This window comes from Lissotriton vulgaris, chromosome 4_1 (genome assembly GCF_964263255.1).
Source record: "Lissotriton vulgaris chromosome 4_1, aLisVul1.2, whole genome shotgun sequence".
In the NCBI taxonomy this organism is placed as follows: Eukaryota; Metazoa; Chordata; class Amphibia; order Caudata; family Salamandridae; genus Lissotriton; species Lissotriton vulgaris.
Window position 1 is genome coordinate 1654887653 of NC_141691.1, and position 15134 is coordinate 1654902786.

At 41.9% G+C, this 15134-nt stretch overlaps 1 protein-coding gene across 1 annotated transcript in view; it reads right to left on the reverse strand.

The window, feature by feature from the left end:
* Positions 1-1005: 1005 nt before the first annotated feature.
* Positions 1006-15134, reverse strand: part of MRPS28 (mitochondrial ribosomal protein S28) — a 367602-nt gene continuing 353473 nt past the window's right edge. Inside the window, exon 3 of the mRNA XM_086965921.1 lies at positions 1006-1537. Within this exon, the coding sequence (XP_086822047.1) occupies positions 1384-1537 (154 nt within the window). The 3' untranslated portion in view covers positions 1006-1383. The remainder of the gene's footprint in view (positions 1538-15134) is intronic.

Genomic DNA, 15134 nt, shown 5'->3' on the forward strand with positions numbered 1-15134 from the left:
CTCCCTCCTACCAAGCAGTTTGCTGCACTGTGGACGGGTGCATCCATTTTGCGGGGTGGATCCACTCTATATGAACTACAAGTCCAAAAGGAAGGCATGTAGCCCCCACAGGATCTAATGTACTATATTCAATCGCAAGAAAATGCATTTCAGTGTTTGCCTTCTTCAATGTTTGCAGATATGCAAAAAACACAGCTGCTGTTCCTTTTTAACCTTCCATTAATGTTTTCCAATTGGATAATAAAGCATGACAAAAGGGAGAGGACTGTTCCCATGCCGCTAAGATAGACCTGTAAAGGCGCAGGCAGCATTTCAGCAACCCCAGATGACTTTTCTCTGCTCTCTACTACTTCTGCTCACTACTGTTGAAGGGGTAAACCCAGAAACACAGGTCTAGAGCTAACAGCACTACCTGAACCAACTTTGGTGAAAAACTACAGCAACTTTGAAGTACGCATACTGCATTTACCAGAATACAATGGAGTGAACTTTGCTGGGATGAGCTCCCTCCCCTCTTGTATTTAAAAGGCTCGCTTGAGCCAATGAGCTGATAAACTCACCTGGGATGCACCAGTGTGCTTGTGGAGTGGTACTGTGGCCTGTGACGACTTGGTCAGCATTTCAGCATCCCCAGATGACTTTTCTCTGCTCTCTACTACTTCCGCTCTCTACTGATGAAGGACTGAACCCAGAAACACGTGTCTAGATTTTACAGCACTACCTGCACCAACTTTGGTGAAAAACGACAGCAATTTTGAAGTAAGGGTATTACATTTACCAGAATGCAATGGTCAACTGTGCCGGAATGTAAGGCAGTGTGCTCCCTCCCCCCTTGTGTAGAAAATGACTCTTTGCCACAAGTTCACATGCAAGAATCAGGACATCAATGTAACACATACTCAAACACAGATATGTCTTCACCTTACTTACAATAAGTGATCAACATTTTTCGCTGAAGACAAAAGTGGAAATGTGGTTAATTAATAATGAGTGCTGCCAATGGAATTTACACACAATAAATGTCATTTATTTAAGATAAGTGGGTATTTGCATACCCACACCTTTGCTTGTCCCTTGATTCTGGGCTGCAAGAGCTTGGGTGGTGCCTGCATAATTCGCTGCTCTTTAATGTGACTTTTCTTACTAATCTTTTGCCTTGACATAACATGGAAACGTGTTGGTTGGAAAGGCTTAAGAGTGAAAGGACAGTGATGTTTGCACCGATGTGTTTTTGAAAAGGTATGCATGCATACTTCTTTCATTTTACATCTAACCAATAGTCAGAGGTGCCAATCTTTATTCATACACAATTAATATATTTTCCACTATCTCCAAAAACATGAACCCACATAGAAGCCAATGTAGTCGTTCGTCTTCCCCATGTCACTCCCTCAGCCTTCCTTCCCTGGCTTCCATCAGTCCCAGCAGAGTGGCGCTAGCCTCCAGCAGGGTGGTATCCGTGGTTGCCCCCAAGAATCTGGAGGCCAGCTCCAGATCCACCAGTCTCAGCCGAACTCTGGCCCCTTTCACGTACTTCCTGAGAAAAAAAAGGAAAAAACGTGGTTTAATGGACGGATGAACAAGCATTTACAAGAGAACACAAAACAAGGTGCAAAATTAACGAAGTTTTGGGCTCAACAGAATCCTGCACTGATGTATGGCTAGATGTACACAGCAATGCCAACGAGGAAAGGCCAGGTGCTGCTTATTACTCAATTATACTTAGGTACATCATTTTTTCAGGTTGAAAAACGTCAATGTATACTGCAGGAAATTAACAATGAAGCTCCACAGTGGTCAAACTGGAATGGGTTATTTGGCTTTATGCAAAATGTGAAAGTGGCCAAGTCCCAACAGGCGACTTGGGCTCACACAAGCACAACGTAAAGGGATAATACGGACTAATCTTTCAGCTATTCTCTGTATTTAATGCAATTTAACATGCAAGAATACGGTAGTTACTTCATGCAATTTTAATCATTGCAGTATTGTTCATTTCATTTTTTTCTAAAGCATATTCAAAAGAAACAATTGTTTTACATGTTTCAGTAAAAGTACAAACAGTCGAAATGCATTCAAATCAATGTACAAAAACAAATCAAAAGAATCCCAATGCATTTCGGGACTCCTGTCCCTTCGTCAGGGGCGAATCTTCAAGACAAGCAATGCGTACTGACTTCAGAACACAACAAACACCAAGATTCTCTGTATTGAAATATGTTCACATCGGTTTGGTGAAGGATGGCCGTGGTACCCACTACCTAGACTTCTGAGCCACACTGCTTTAATCACTGACCATCCATAAGCGAAGCCGAATAATCCACTAAGGGCGGTGTGTCATCTATCACTTCAGAAAGTTCATGCTCGATTCAGGTATCGACGTCTAGCTGGCTTCTACTCACTTTCCATTATCTTTATGCAAAATGTGCCACCCCTTTCTTTGTTGAAAAAAGCTGCAGGCAATGTGTTTTTAGGTCTCAGCTTGCGAAAGACTGCGCACATGCGCAGTCGAGCTGGTGAGATTTAATGAGATAGAGAGATTTTCACATGCGAGGTTAAGCCCCGCCCCTCTTTTCCATTGGCTGGCTTCACCCTTCATGCTAAGCGGTGGCCAGCCATTGGAGAAGAGGTCCTAGTGACGTTCTTCTTTCTCTTTAAGCCCCGTCCTTTTCAGACTGGCTTACTTGACTTACTGGTGGCGTAAAAGGTTTCTTATCTTCTTTATGGGGTGAAACAGATGGCCCCATAAAGAAGATAAGGAACCTTTTACGTCAGCAGGAAGTCAGTCTGAAAGGGACGGGGCTGTGTCATTTCTTTCTGCTTTGCAGCTATTTTCACTGTCTAAGGAGGGGAGCGAAGCACGTTGAAAATGTGCAGTCTATTTTTGGACACAAACTACTTGCGCTTTCATTGCATTTGTGGGAAGATTAATTAAAAAAGATCTGCCGTACACAAGTCTTTCCTTATTGCACGATGCACTAATGTAAGTCTCTCACGACCTCTGATCATTCTGATAAGGGCCTTCTGGCATTAAAATGCTGGCCACACTGAAACTTTCAAGTGCCGTACGTTAGATTCAGTACATTATATGGCAGAGGGTCACAGCATAACATATGAACTGTATTACGAAATTGAAGGCCGGAAACTTCAAATGAAGGTTGCGTTAGTCGTATGTTTAAACAGTTTTCTGAGGTACCAGGGTTTGGAATGTGCCTTGCTGAAAAGTAGCAATACACATTTTTAAAGGCTAAAAGCATGCCTTGTTGGATTTCAGAGGTCTTGCGTGTTTCCTGGAGAGAAGCCTCTGTCTGCAGGCACAGGGAGATGAGACGACGGGTCGGTTCTAAGAGTGCCACCTTCTATGTGATGCATTTGGATGCCTCAAAGTGCTTTGGGAAATGCCATATAAGTTCCATCTTTGAAAAAGAATTTGGCCAACAGCAAGGGAGGGGAGGCGGAGAGACAGCTAGATTGTGATGTGGTGAGCGCTATTGAAAAATGGCAGGCAAATGTTGTTTACTGTTGAAAAGATGGCCCTGTGCCAGGCTGGCGGTGTTTATCAGGTTAACAGAGGTTGAAGGGAGAGCCAGACTGAGGCGTGGCTATGTGCTGTCAAGGAAAAGGGCTTTGCAAATTGCTGTTCTCAGAGCTATTTTCTTTAAAGGCAGCGCTTCCTCTCGAGACAGAATATTTAACCTTCCACTCTACTGCAGCATAGCAAATGCAGCAGAAGAAATGTGTTTATACTCAGTAAAGGAACACTGAAGTTTTCCCAGCTAGGCTTGCAGCAGTGAAACTCATGACACAGAGTGATATAGTGCATGACTTGTATTCTGTGAGTGTGCGCGCGCTCGTGCGTGCGTGCATATTATAACATTTGTTTCGCAAAGTAGTGTTAAGTCATGCAAATATGTAGACATTTATATTAGAACCTGCTCATGTTTCAGCGGATTGCAGGATTTAGGGCAAATGTGTGAGGCCAGATGTTCCTTCAGTGGACACCATACATTTATTTATAAGCGCAGCTGTGTTTTTCCTTTTCACTGGATACCTTTTTTTTATATTGTTTTCTCTGTCTGTACATTGGGAAAGCTATTCAAATGTGTCTGTTTTAAAGACCATGTGAAAAGGAGGTTCATGCACATAGTTGACCTTTCCAGTGAAGGCGGTTTTACGCCATGTCGCCTCCACACTGAAAATGTAATTCCGTGGCAGCCAGTCCTGGCTCTTATAACATTGCGTAATTGTGCTTGAGTGCTACTCGTTTGTCTTTAAAGGTGTCTTTGGTGGCGGAGTAGCATGGGCACCAGATGTCTTAAACGCTATTAAGGTTTTAGTTAGAAAATTTGACTAAAATGGATTATTGCTGGATATACAGCTCGCTCCCATATATTTTGGGTCTGTGTAATATATGTATAGGTATGTGCATGTTTAATCAGGTACAGCATAGTGTTGTGGTATTTATATTGCGTGCACACACATATACGCACTCTCAAAACACGAGTACGTCCAGGCTTTTAAATGCATGCTGATATGCTTACGAAATACATACCTATACATTTTATACAAATATATGGGTACAGACGTATTTCATGTGACTGTTCTATATCTATGCGTTTATGAATATGTATATCTATATATAATGCAATTTATGGTAGTGCCTACAGCAGCACAATGTAGGAACGCATGTGAACATGCAGTTTAAGAAACTTCGGTGTGTACAATATGCACATATTTCTCTGAACTTAATTTATAGGTGTTTGTGCTCTGTGCCCTCGGTGATATAGCTAAAACAGACTTGATAACATGCGTGCCTGTTGCCAGCAGCTATCCAACACACGTGAGCGAGCACGTGCTGTAAATGCCGGGTTCTCGCCTGTCTAGTGACACCATAATAGTAAGCCAGGTTGAACTATATTATTTTCTTGAATGCTATACTAGTGCCCTGCCACTGTTCTGGCCTCCGTTTACATTAAACTGCTAATAAGTAATTTAACGAGTTTGTGTTTGAGGCTAATGCTTGTATACTAGTTCTCTGTTTTTCAAAACTTTGCGGGTTATAGCTGTTGTGTAAGGCTAAATGAGAAGAGTTAATATAACACCCAGGATAATGTGCTGCATGGCTAAATACTTTAAAGTTTTCTAAAGGCTAGACCGTTGCATTGCAAATGCTTGTTGTAACAGGCATATGTTGCCTTAGTGACACTAATACCATCTTAAGTGCGATAGCAATAACTGGAAAAGAGGCGCCTCCTTCGCAGTTATTGCTGTTACTAAAATATTGCTCTCGCTAACACAGCTTCACTTAAAACATTTGTATGAAGCAAAAAAAACTGCTCGATCGAAATTGGTACTCATTTTATCAATTTCAGAAGGATGAACAGCGGAGTCTGCCTTGCTGAGATTCAAATGTACAAGCTTCAGATCGCACAATGATGTCAGCCTAAAGTGCTCATTTCGAGAGCTCCCAAGCCCAACTTTAACTTCGACTGACAAAACTAAAAAAAAATGAATTGAAAAAGATTTTTTAGTACCTGTTTCAAATGACAGAAAAGTATTAAATAACCGTGCTTATGTGCACAAAATGTCCCAGTAGCACTTGTAACGCTAGCGAGGGCAAAACAGAGGGCTTTTAGGCATGCATGTAGATTGCACTTTTTGAATAAAAGAATGTCCAAATTCACCAGGGCATTTGCACAACTAAATTTCACCGAGGCAATACAGGTGTAAGCACCTTCATTTACAAGAGAAAATTTGAACTCCTAATCCACAGAATTAGGAGTGGGGTTAACTTGCACTTGTAAATGCAGTTCATCAAACCCAAATTCTGCAAATGTGGCAGAATTTCTTTGTGAGTAAATCTCCTCTCACGGTCAGCCACCTGAAAAAAATCGGTAAACACTCACATGTTTGTGGGTTTACACCAAACATCTGCAGGAGTGTTCCAACCTAAAATAGATTTGTGATTTACACCCATTCAGGGAAGAAGTAAATATGATTTAAAAGTAAGGAAAATATAGCAAATGTGGTTTGGTGTAAAAATTTTACATGTAGAAATGCAAACGTCTAAGCGCCAAATGGCTAGTCCTGGATATCTGCAGCCATATCACCTTCCCCGCAGTACATCTAGAATTCTCCTACAATTCCAATGAAGTTGAAAATGTACCCAAAATGTAGGCTGATGCCTACTTGAGTAGATGTCTGGTCCTCAACTGGTGCATTGAAAACCGGCACAAACAAGATCACACACACTTCAGTTTTGCATTGGCCATGGCATCCATGCCTTAGCAAAGAAATTAATGTAACCACTTAATCAGGGCTCAGTGTACCCTACATCCACTTAAAGATCACGAGAATGCGCACTTGCTGGTTTTCACATTTCTCTACACATCTTAACTTTACAAACACTATCTTGCCATAGTTCCAATCCCAAACTACCTGGAAAATCTTTAGTTTGATCTGCCAGCCCAAGTTTTGCTCAGTGGCTTCTAACTTTCATGACACCCACCACCAGTGACATAAATAAAAAATAAAAATACCAATCGTCAGATACACATATGGTGCTGTATGGCTTTATTCTGAACACAAGACGCGTATCAGGTGTTTCTCAGTGTTGAGGTTGTCCTGTGTTCCTTCAAAGTATGAAAATCTCAGGCGAGCTGCCAACGTTGACGCAGGTGCATTTCAGGTGATCAGAAAGCTCTCTGCAGCAAGTGTGGCAACCCAAAGATCTCTCATCAAGCTTCTTCAAATGAAGGACTGGACGGATAATACCTGGCCGTGCTTAAACTAAGATGAAGATGGTCCTTTTAGGGATTTGGACCTGATGTTACAATCTAAACTTGGGGAGCTTCTTTCGAGTCCATTGACATCTAATTCATTGTACACCTTCTATCAGATGTTGGCGCTCATTAGTAGCTCAGGCTTTAAATGAAAAACACAGTCTAGCTTCATGAACACTAACTTATACTAGCTTTAGGTACAGGGGAAATTCCTATGTAATTCTCTACTGGAGATCGAACAAGATAATAAATAGCTTTGTAGAGTCCTGTTCGAACTATGAGCTATTGCTCGGAGAAACATTTGTGCGAAATTCACAGCCACAGCTTGGGAGGAGAGGGTAACATTTCATCTGTTGATAGCGTTAAACTGCTAGTGCTGAGCTAGCATGAAAGCTACAAAACACATGATTCAGGACAGTGCATTTCCGGGAATGAGGATCCCCCAAGACCCTGAGGTTCTTTATCAAATTTGGATGGATGTTCCTTAATTTAAGCACCTTTTTAAACTGGAGAAGCCAAGACCAGGATTCGTTGGAATATTGTTACATTGCCATGCTACCTGTAAAGATTTGTTTTCAAGACTTGTTCCTTTTTCCACTGCTTGACTTAGTCTGGCTTGTTGTGGCTTTGTGTCTCGCTTTGTCAAACTCAGACGGGTCAAGTGATCGCTGTTATTGCCTTGCAGGTGATGTTGCAGGTTGTGAGGATGATGAAGACTTGTAGGGTAAACACGGATGTTCCTTTGAGGTTACAATAAGTGGTCAGAATTCTGTAGGTCCTGAAGAGATTTGGCAGAGGCTTGCAGGATATTCCCCATAGAACTAGAAGAGTATTGACGACACCAGCAAATAAGACCTGAGTGGACCTGGGCTTTCCAATCAGTTTTGAAGTTTGCTTCAGGGCGGTACAGTTTGATTTTTTGCCCTCACATGGGTCAGAATTGCTACAAGGCAGTCTGGAGGGGAGGATCTTGCAGGAGATGTTGCTGTGTATGATAAAGCCTAGTGATGTTGCATGATTAGATTCATTTCAGAGGCCCAGTCTGGATTGGAGTGCACTTATTGTAGGGTTACCGGCTCAACATTTAGCTGCAAACATATGCTCTCAATAAGATAGTAGGCTAACCTTCCTGCAGGAAACATTTTTCTTTTGTTTTTAGTCAATTAACTTTGATGTCTGTCTTCACAAAAGAGGTTATGAAAGTGGTAACAACAAACTTAGCATAGGTGTCGTTTGATGGCGCTCCAAGCATCATGGATGTACAAATGCAAATGAAAGCAATTCGTCTATAGTTAAGCAGCCTTCATTCGGTGCTGTTATGTTTCTGAACCTCTTAAATTGTGGCTTGTGCTCATCTGTCGCTGAACGCCTTATTTTTATCGTCACGCCTCTTCCTTGGCGGAAGAGAGTGTTAGGATGTCGGTGTAGGATCATGTACTTTTCTAACCAGCTTCAGGGAAGCGCATTTGTAAAGGGCCAGGCAATTACAAACCCAAACTACTGCTTTGGTAATGTGAACACAAGTCAAAGATACTTTAATCGCCCTTAATCCAATCATTAAAGAAAGTTTGCCGCAGTCACCCCACACCTGCTCCTGGAGCAATCCTGAAAACTATGATCCGCCAGTGCTTGACACGACTGTCAGGTGAGGTCCCTCGCGCATTGTCCTCCCTGACAGATGTTCCCTAAAGCCAGAGGACGTCAGGCGCGGAGATCAATGGACGGGGTAGGGAAAGCGGAAACATGAACACTGCGCCCAGAAGCCCCCATTAGCCAAGTTTAGAAGGAAGGCCAAATGAAAGGCTGCTGCAGGCCTGGTAATCTCACATAACACCCGTCATTATGAGATGGCACCGAGCATTAATCCGCACAACAGCCCGGGCTATCCTGTCTTCAAGGCATGAGCTTCAGGTAGGATCCCCAGACAAAGTAGGTATTTAGACATTTTCAAAAACAAGGAATCTGCTAAAGAAGATAAAAGTTTCCAAAATATGTGGGTATAATGCAAATGCTTTAAAGTCTTTCTGCTCTTTCAAAACTCAAGTGGGGTCGAAGGTTGAATGCTGCAGAAACAACAACAAAATCCTGGAAGTAAAACATTCTGTCCAAACAAGCGGGCCTTCGATAGCGAACAGAGGCATTTTATACATTTGAAGAAACACCACTTGCCTCTGTGGCTTTTGAAGACACCCTATAGAATATATACTCCACCCGATGGTCTTAGATGCAGGAAGTGAGCTGTGCTTCTGCGTTGCCTAAGCATGATCGTCGCATCCACAATATACGAGCTCTGGATGCAAAAATCCTCCTCAATGGTTTACCATTTTAAGGAGATGGTGCTTTTGTTTTGGACAGGCAAACGTTTCGTCTTATAAAAACCTCACTACTTCAACACGTGTGTTCCTGTCCTTCCAACAGCTAATGTTTGTTGCTTTTAATCCCGAGTGCAAGTAGGCGGTCATGGAAGCCCAACCTTGAAGCTCGTTTTCTATATTTAGGCGTCTCATAAGCGCAAAGCTGCTCTGAACAAAAGACGGGGACTTTGCTCTGGGTCATGGTTTCAAGAATACATCCCTGCTATGAATGTTGGGAAGCAATCAGTGCATTTAAGGACAATGGCAAATGCAAAACTAAAATCATGAATTCACGAAACATGATTGCATAAACACAATTGGGGGAGGCTCAAGGAGGAGTACGGATGGTCAGAAAGAGGTTGAGAACAAGAGGGTCCTTGGCAGGTGCTTTTCACATAGCTTCATTTGAGTCAGTGGTTGCAGGTGGGGCCCGCTTCTCCTTTTGGCAGCTGACACGTATTTTTCCTCAAATGACTTTGATCCAGAGCAAGAGAAAAAAAACACAAAAAGTGGAAAGGAGGAAGAGAAATACAGAAAAACATTGACAACAGGGGGAAGCAGGGACAAAAAAGAACCTGCAAAGGTGAGACAGGGCCGGCTTTAGGGCTGTGTGGCCATTGCAACAGCACCTGGTGCTGACTTTGGGGGACGCTGTGCACCTGCTGCAGAGTTTCCAGTGTATCAAAGGCCAGGCAGGCCGTCCTGGGCATCAGGCCCAAGACGGCCTGATGCCGGCCAGGTGGCTGGAAGGGTGGGGGCTGGTTTTGTTCCTGGGGACCGGTTTTGCTCGGTTTTATTACAGGGGGGCCAGTTTATTGTTGAGCTGGGGAGCCTTGTGTTTTGCAAATTGTTATGGGTTTTTAAGCACCCACTGCAGAGCTTTTTTCTATGTCCAGCCGGTTCCAAACAACAGTAAAAATGTCAAGATAACACTGGTGACTAATTTTCCTGCTGGAGAGCGTTTGGAGTTTTGCTCACTGGTAGTTTAGACTTATCTACAGAAGGCAGATGGTTACCATACCTACTGCAGAGAACGTGTACCATGCAGAAGACACAACTGCATTTTATTTGGACAGCTCAGTGTTACTGCTTTTGTCACAGAGATCTTTTATTTACTTGCAGTTCATAACTTACAATCAGTGAGCTATGAACTGCCATCAAAGAGTTGCATGCAAGCTGCATGAAACAGGTTAGAAAGTTATGTTTTTCCCCAGTATTTCATTATCCTAATGTTGCTAAAAATAGTTTGTTTGGATAGACATAACTTATTATTGGTAAAGACAACCCTAACGTTTTGAATCCTGAGTTTGTCCTTCTCCTACAGGGTCAGATTCCCCTATAAGACAATCAGACAGTGCAAGATGGGCTGGCCTCACACATCAGTTTAAGGGCCTGTTTTATGGCCAGGTGGGTCGTTATTTTTCCTGTCAATGTCACTGATATTGCCACAAGCAATGCCTGCAGCAAATACAAAAGAATGTAGTCTCCCATACCTTGCAAAAGACCAATACAGCTTGTCTTTAGAAGTTCAAGACTAAACACGGGCCTCTTTTCTGCTATCTTGTTTGCTAACAAGGGCCACTTTTATTTTGGTACCCTGGCCTATTTTACATCCCAGTTTGACACTGTTCTCTAGACCAAGTACTCTTAAAAAAACACACCTACCAGTATGGATGAAATTTGAATCCTAGACCTTGTAGTCACCCTTGTCTTGTGTAACATTTTCTATACACCGATTTACACGTTTGATTAATTGTCTCTGTACTGTATGTGATGTAAAGTGCTCCGGCTCCATACGCCGAGATGAGAAAGTCTATAAAGCAAATTAAATATACTTGAGAGGGGCTATGGAGAGAAACATGGTACTGTTGGAGAGTGATAGTGAGAGAATCTGTTGAGGAGGCGGTCATGGGGGGGGGGGGGGGGGGGGGGGGGGAGGGGCCCAAAAATATTGTCGCACCTGGCACCACCAGCGCTAAAGCTGGCCCTGCCATGCCACTTATTGGGTTGGAGGATACTAACATCCCTCTAAATGGTCTTTCATTGTGTTCTCAGCTTCTTGGCTGTGCTTAACAGTGAATGTGTGCACTTATGTTTTATTTAAATTCATGTTTCATGCATGAGATCTTACATTTTGTGTGCTCAGTAAGAACATTTATACATATGACTGGGTACCCTGGTGCACTATAAGGTCATCATTTACTATGCTTTAAAAGCTAATACAAATGAAAATCGTTGGAAAAAATCTGTTGTAGAATGCACCATTTTTGGCATTTTCCCAAGCATTTTCTTTAGGAGGGGCCCAAATTTCCCTTCAGTGGTCAGTCTCACTCGCTGCCCTCGCTACACACTGTACAGGGGCTGGTCTGACAAAATATGCCAGGGCTGCTTTGGTTTCCCAGTCCAACCCTATGCGTGTCCAGCAGATTTCAGGCAATAATAAAAATGTCAAGATCACTCTGATGATTAACATTCCGGCTGGGGAGAGATCAAAGTTTAATCTATTTGCAGTTTGACTCATCATAAAGTAGAGGGGAAAGAACGTGTACTATGCAGATCAATGAACTGTATTTTATCGGGGAAACTCAGTGGGTTACTGCCTTTGTCATAAAGATCATTTTTCTACCTGCAGTTCATTAGTTACAATCCTAATATAGCACAGTAACTTATGAAATGTCATTAAAGAGCTGCATGCATATTACATGACAAAGGTTAAAACTGTATATTTTTTGTCCCTAGTCTTACATTATCTATTTGTAAGGTTGCTGAAAAGGTTTTGTTTGGGTTAAAATACATTCTGATTAGTAAAGTCAACCCCAACCAGTGTGTTAAAACAAATGAAAGGCATGTGAAAAAGGGGCTATGAAGAGATTAGGGGCACTGGGGTAGGGTAGTAGTGAGGGAATCCGTGCAGTTGGAGATCTGTGGGTGGGGGCACCAAAAACAAATTGTCACACTAGGCGCCAACAAAATCCCCCTGTCCTCGGCCCTCTACCACGGCAATATGGGGCTGAATTACAATAAGTGCCCCGGGGGCACATCAGGCGTATAAAATCAGTAATATCATATTCTTGAAAAATTACATCTATAAAAAAATGATCATACCTATTAATGTTTAAGTATTTAGGTAATCTATATGTGGTATGTGCAAAGTTCGCAAAAAAAAAAATTTTCAAATTGGGAAGGGCCAGGCCGCCTTCATTTGCTGGTCTGTAATGTGTATCTAGAGCCAATCTAGATGTTTTATTTGCCGATAAAGAAGCCGAAAACTTACCTTGCACTTCTTTAAAAAATGTAATCTGTATTATAATAGGGATGGCAGAAAGAGAAAATTGTACAAGGGTAGAATGGACATGCGGATCAGCACAACCCGTCCCATTATTGACAAGGGTAGATTATTTCATTTTAAAAACAGCCCTTTTATATTGTTAAGTAAAGGGATGAAATTTAGAACGTATGGATCGTTAACATTTTTCGAGACGTATATTCCAAGATATCTCTTGGGTCTAGCGTTGACTGCAGAACAAAGTTCTATTACTAAAGCGTTGAGTGCAGTATTACACAACGGAATCTCTGTTTTTAATTTATTTTATATCCTATAATTAGTTGACATTCCTAGAAAATCTGAAATATATATTTTTTGAATCTCTAAATCAGGTTTAAGAAACAAGGCTATGTCATCAGCTTAGAGCTTTATGTTCGTCATCCCTGTGAGTGGAGATGTTAAATTACTATTTGAATGAACAGTTATTGCTAGCGGCTCTATAAAAAGAGCAAAAAGTAGTGGTAACAGAGGACAGCCTTGTCTTGTTCCTCTGTTAACTTTACAAATACCACTACTGTTTGAGTTGATAATTATTTGGGACTAATACAAAGCTACCCCTGTGGAGAGGTAGACCCCCTAGTGCACAGCATTGAAAAGACACACAGGTCTAATGATTTGAAGCAGCATTCACAAATGTTCAATCCATATGATTTACTGGTTCATCAAAATTCAGTGCGTATACATTAAATTCCATGTATCAAACATCGTGATCCGAATTCAAAAGAAGTTTGTCAACAACAGAATGAAGATCAGCAATTTATGAATCCCAATGCATTTCGGGCTAAACCAAAAGCCCTTCCTCAGGGGATCACTCTACAAACAAAAGAAATAACCATCATCAAATCCAATTCAAATGTCATCAATAACCTGCATAAGCAACCATATGCCATCTCACAAACAAACAAAAATAGAAACAAAGTGTGCTCAATAGAACAGCCAGATTTCCCAAGGTGCATGTAATCATAATAAACGGTGAAAACACGAGTGTGAAAACGGACAGGCAAGTGAACTCAAAGGATAAAAAATCCCAAACAAAGGAAAGGCTCAGATCCCGCTAGCCCAAGCGTTAAACGCCAGAATAGCCACCCTGTAACGTACGCGGTGTTCATCTTGGCACACCTTACTGACAATTGTGGGTCTTTTTCCTGTTGTTTACCGGTTGAGTGTTGTTTCACCACTCCAAGATGGCGCTTATACTTTGTTTTACTGTTGTCCATCTTCCATGTTTACACGCTGTCTTTTAAACCTTCACTGTTCCGGCACGTTTGCTTCGTGATCCGGCTCCTTTAACAGGGTTTGCGTTTTTCAAACACTCACTGTAAGTACCTCTGTCCGGGGGACCCATTTATTTGTAATGAAACAATCTTGACGGTCTTTCCGACCGCGTACGTTACAGGGTGGCTATTCTGGCGTTTAACGCTTGGGCTAGCGGGATCTTGGCAAATCTTTCCTCACGCCCACTTAACATGATTTATCACCGCTCCGTTTTCGTACGATGACGCACTGGGTTTGACAGTCTGTTGTCACGTAGCTGGTTTGAGCCTTTCCTTTGTTTGGGATTTTTTATCCTTTGAGTTCACTTGCCTGTCCGTTTTCACACTCGTGTTTTCACCGTTTATTATGATTACATGCACCTTGGGAAATCTGGCTGTTCTATTGAGCACACTTTGTTTCTATTTTTGTTTGTTTGTGAGATGACATATGGTTGCTTATGCAGGTTATTGATGACATTTGAATTGGATTTGATGATGGTTATTTCTTTTGTTTGTAGAGTGATCCCCTGAGGAAGGGCTTTTGGTTTAGCCCGAAATGCATTGGGATTCATAAATTGCTGATCTTCATTCTGTTGTTGACAAACTTCTTTTGAATTCGGATCACGATGTTTGATACATGGAATTTAATGTATACGCACTGAATTTTGATGAACCAGTAAATCATATGGATTGAACATTTGTGAATGCTGCTTCAAATCATTAGACCTGTGTGTCTTTTCAATGCTGTGCACTAGGGGGTCTACCTCTCCACAGGGGTAGCTTTGTATTAGTCCTTAATCTCACGCTGACCGGTCCAGACAGCGTCCACCCCTGGTCGCACGCTTCACCGCTCAACTTTATTGGACATCTGATTACTAATAGCTGTGCAAACACCCATCTTTCATACTTGATAATTATTTGCACAGAGGTCCCTTTATAAAAGTCAGATATCATATTAATGAACTCGGCTGGAAATCTGAACTCGGCGAGGATGCAAAAAAGAATTTCCCAATAAACCAAGTAAAAAGCCTTCTTGGGATCTAACAGCATGACCACAGCCGGGATTTTATTTTGGCTAAAATAATCTAACGCTTCGACTAGAAAATTGGTGTTAAACAATAGCTGGCACCCTGGTACAAATCCAAACTGTAATTGACCCTACACATTTACTTACTGTGTTTGCTAATAATTTAGTTATAATTTTGTAATCAGAGTTTAAAAGGCTTATAGGTCTGTATGAGTTAACGTCCTCCTTGTCTTTGTTTTTCTTCAAAAAGCAGACCATGACTGCCGTACGGAAAGAAGGCGGGATCCCGCCCCTTTCAAAATATAATTGGCAATCGTCACTAATTCCGGGTTTCATACTGAAGTACATTTTTTATATAATTCAGCTGGCAGTCCATCTTCCCCGCATGCTTTC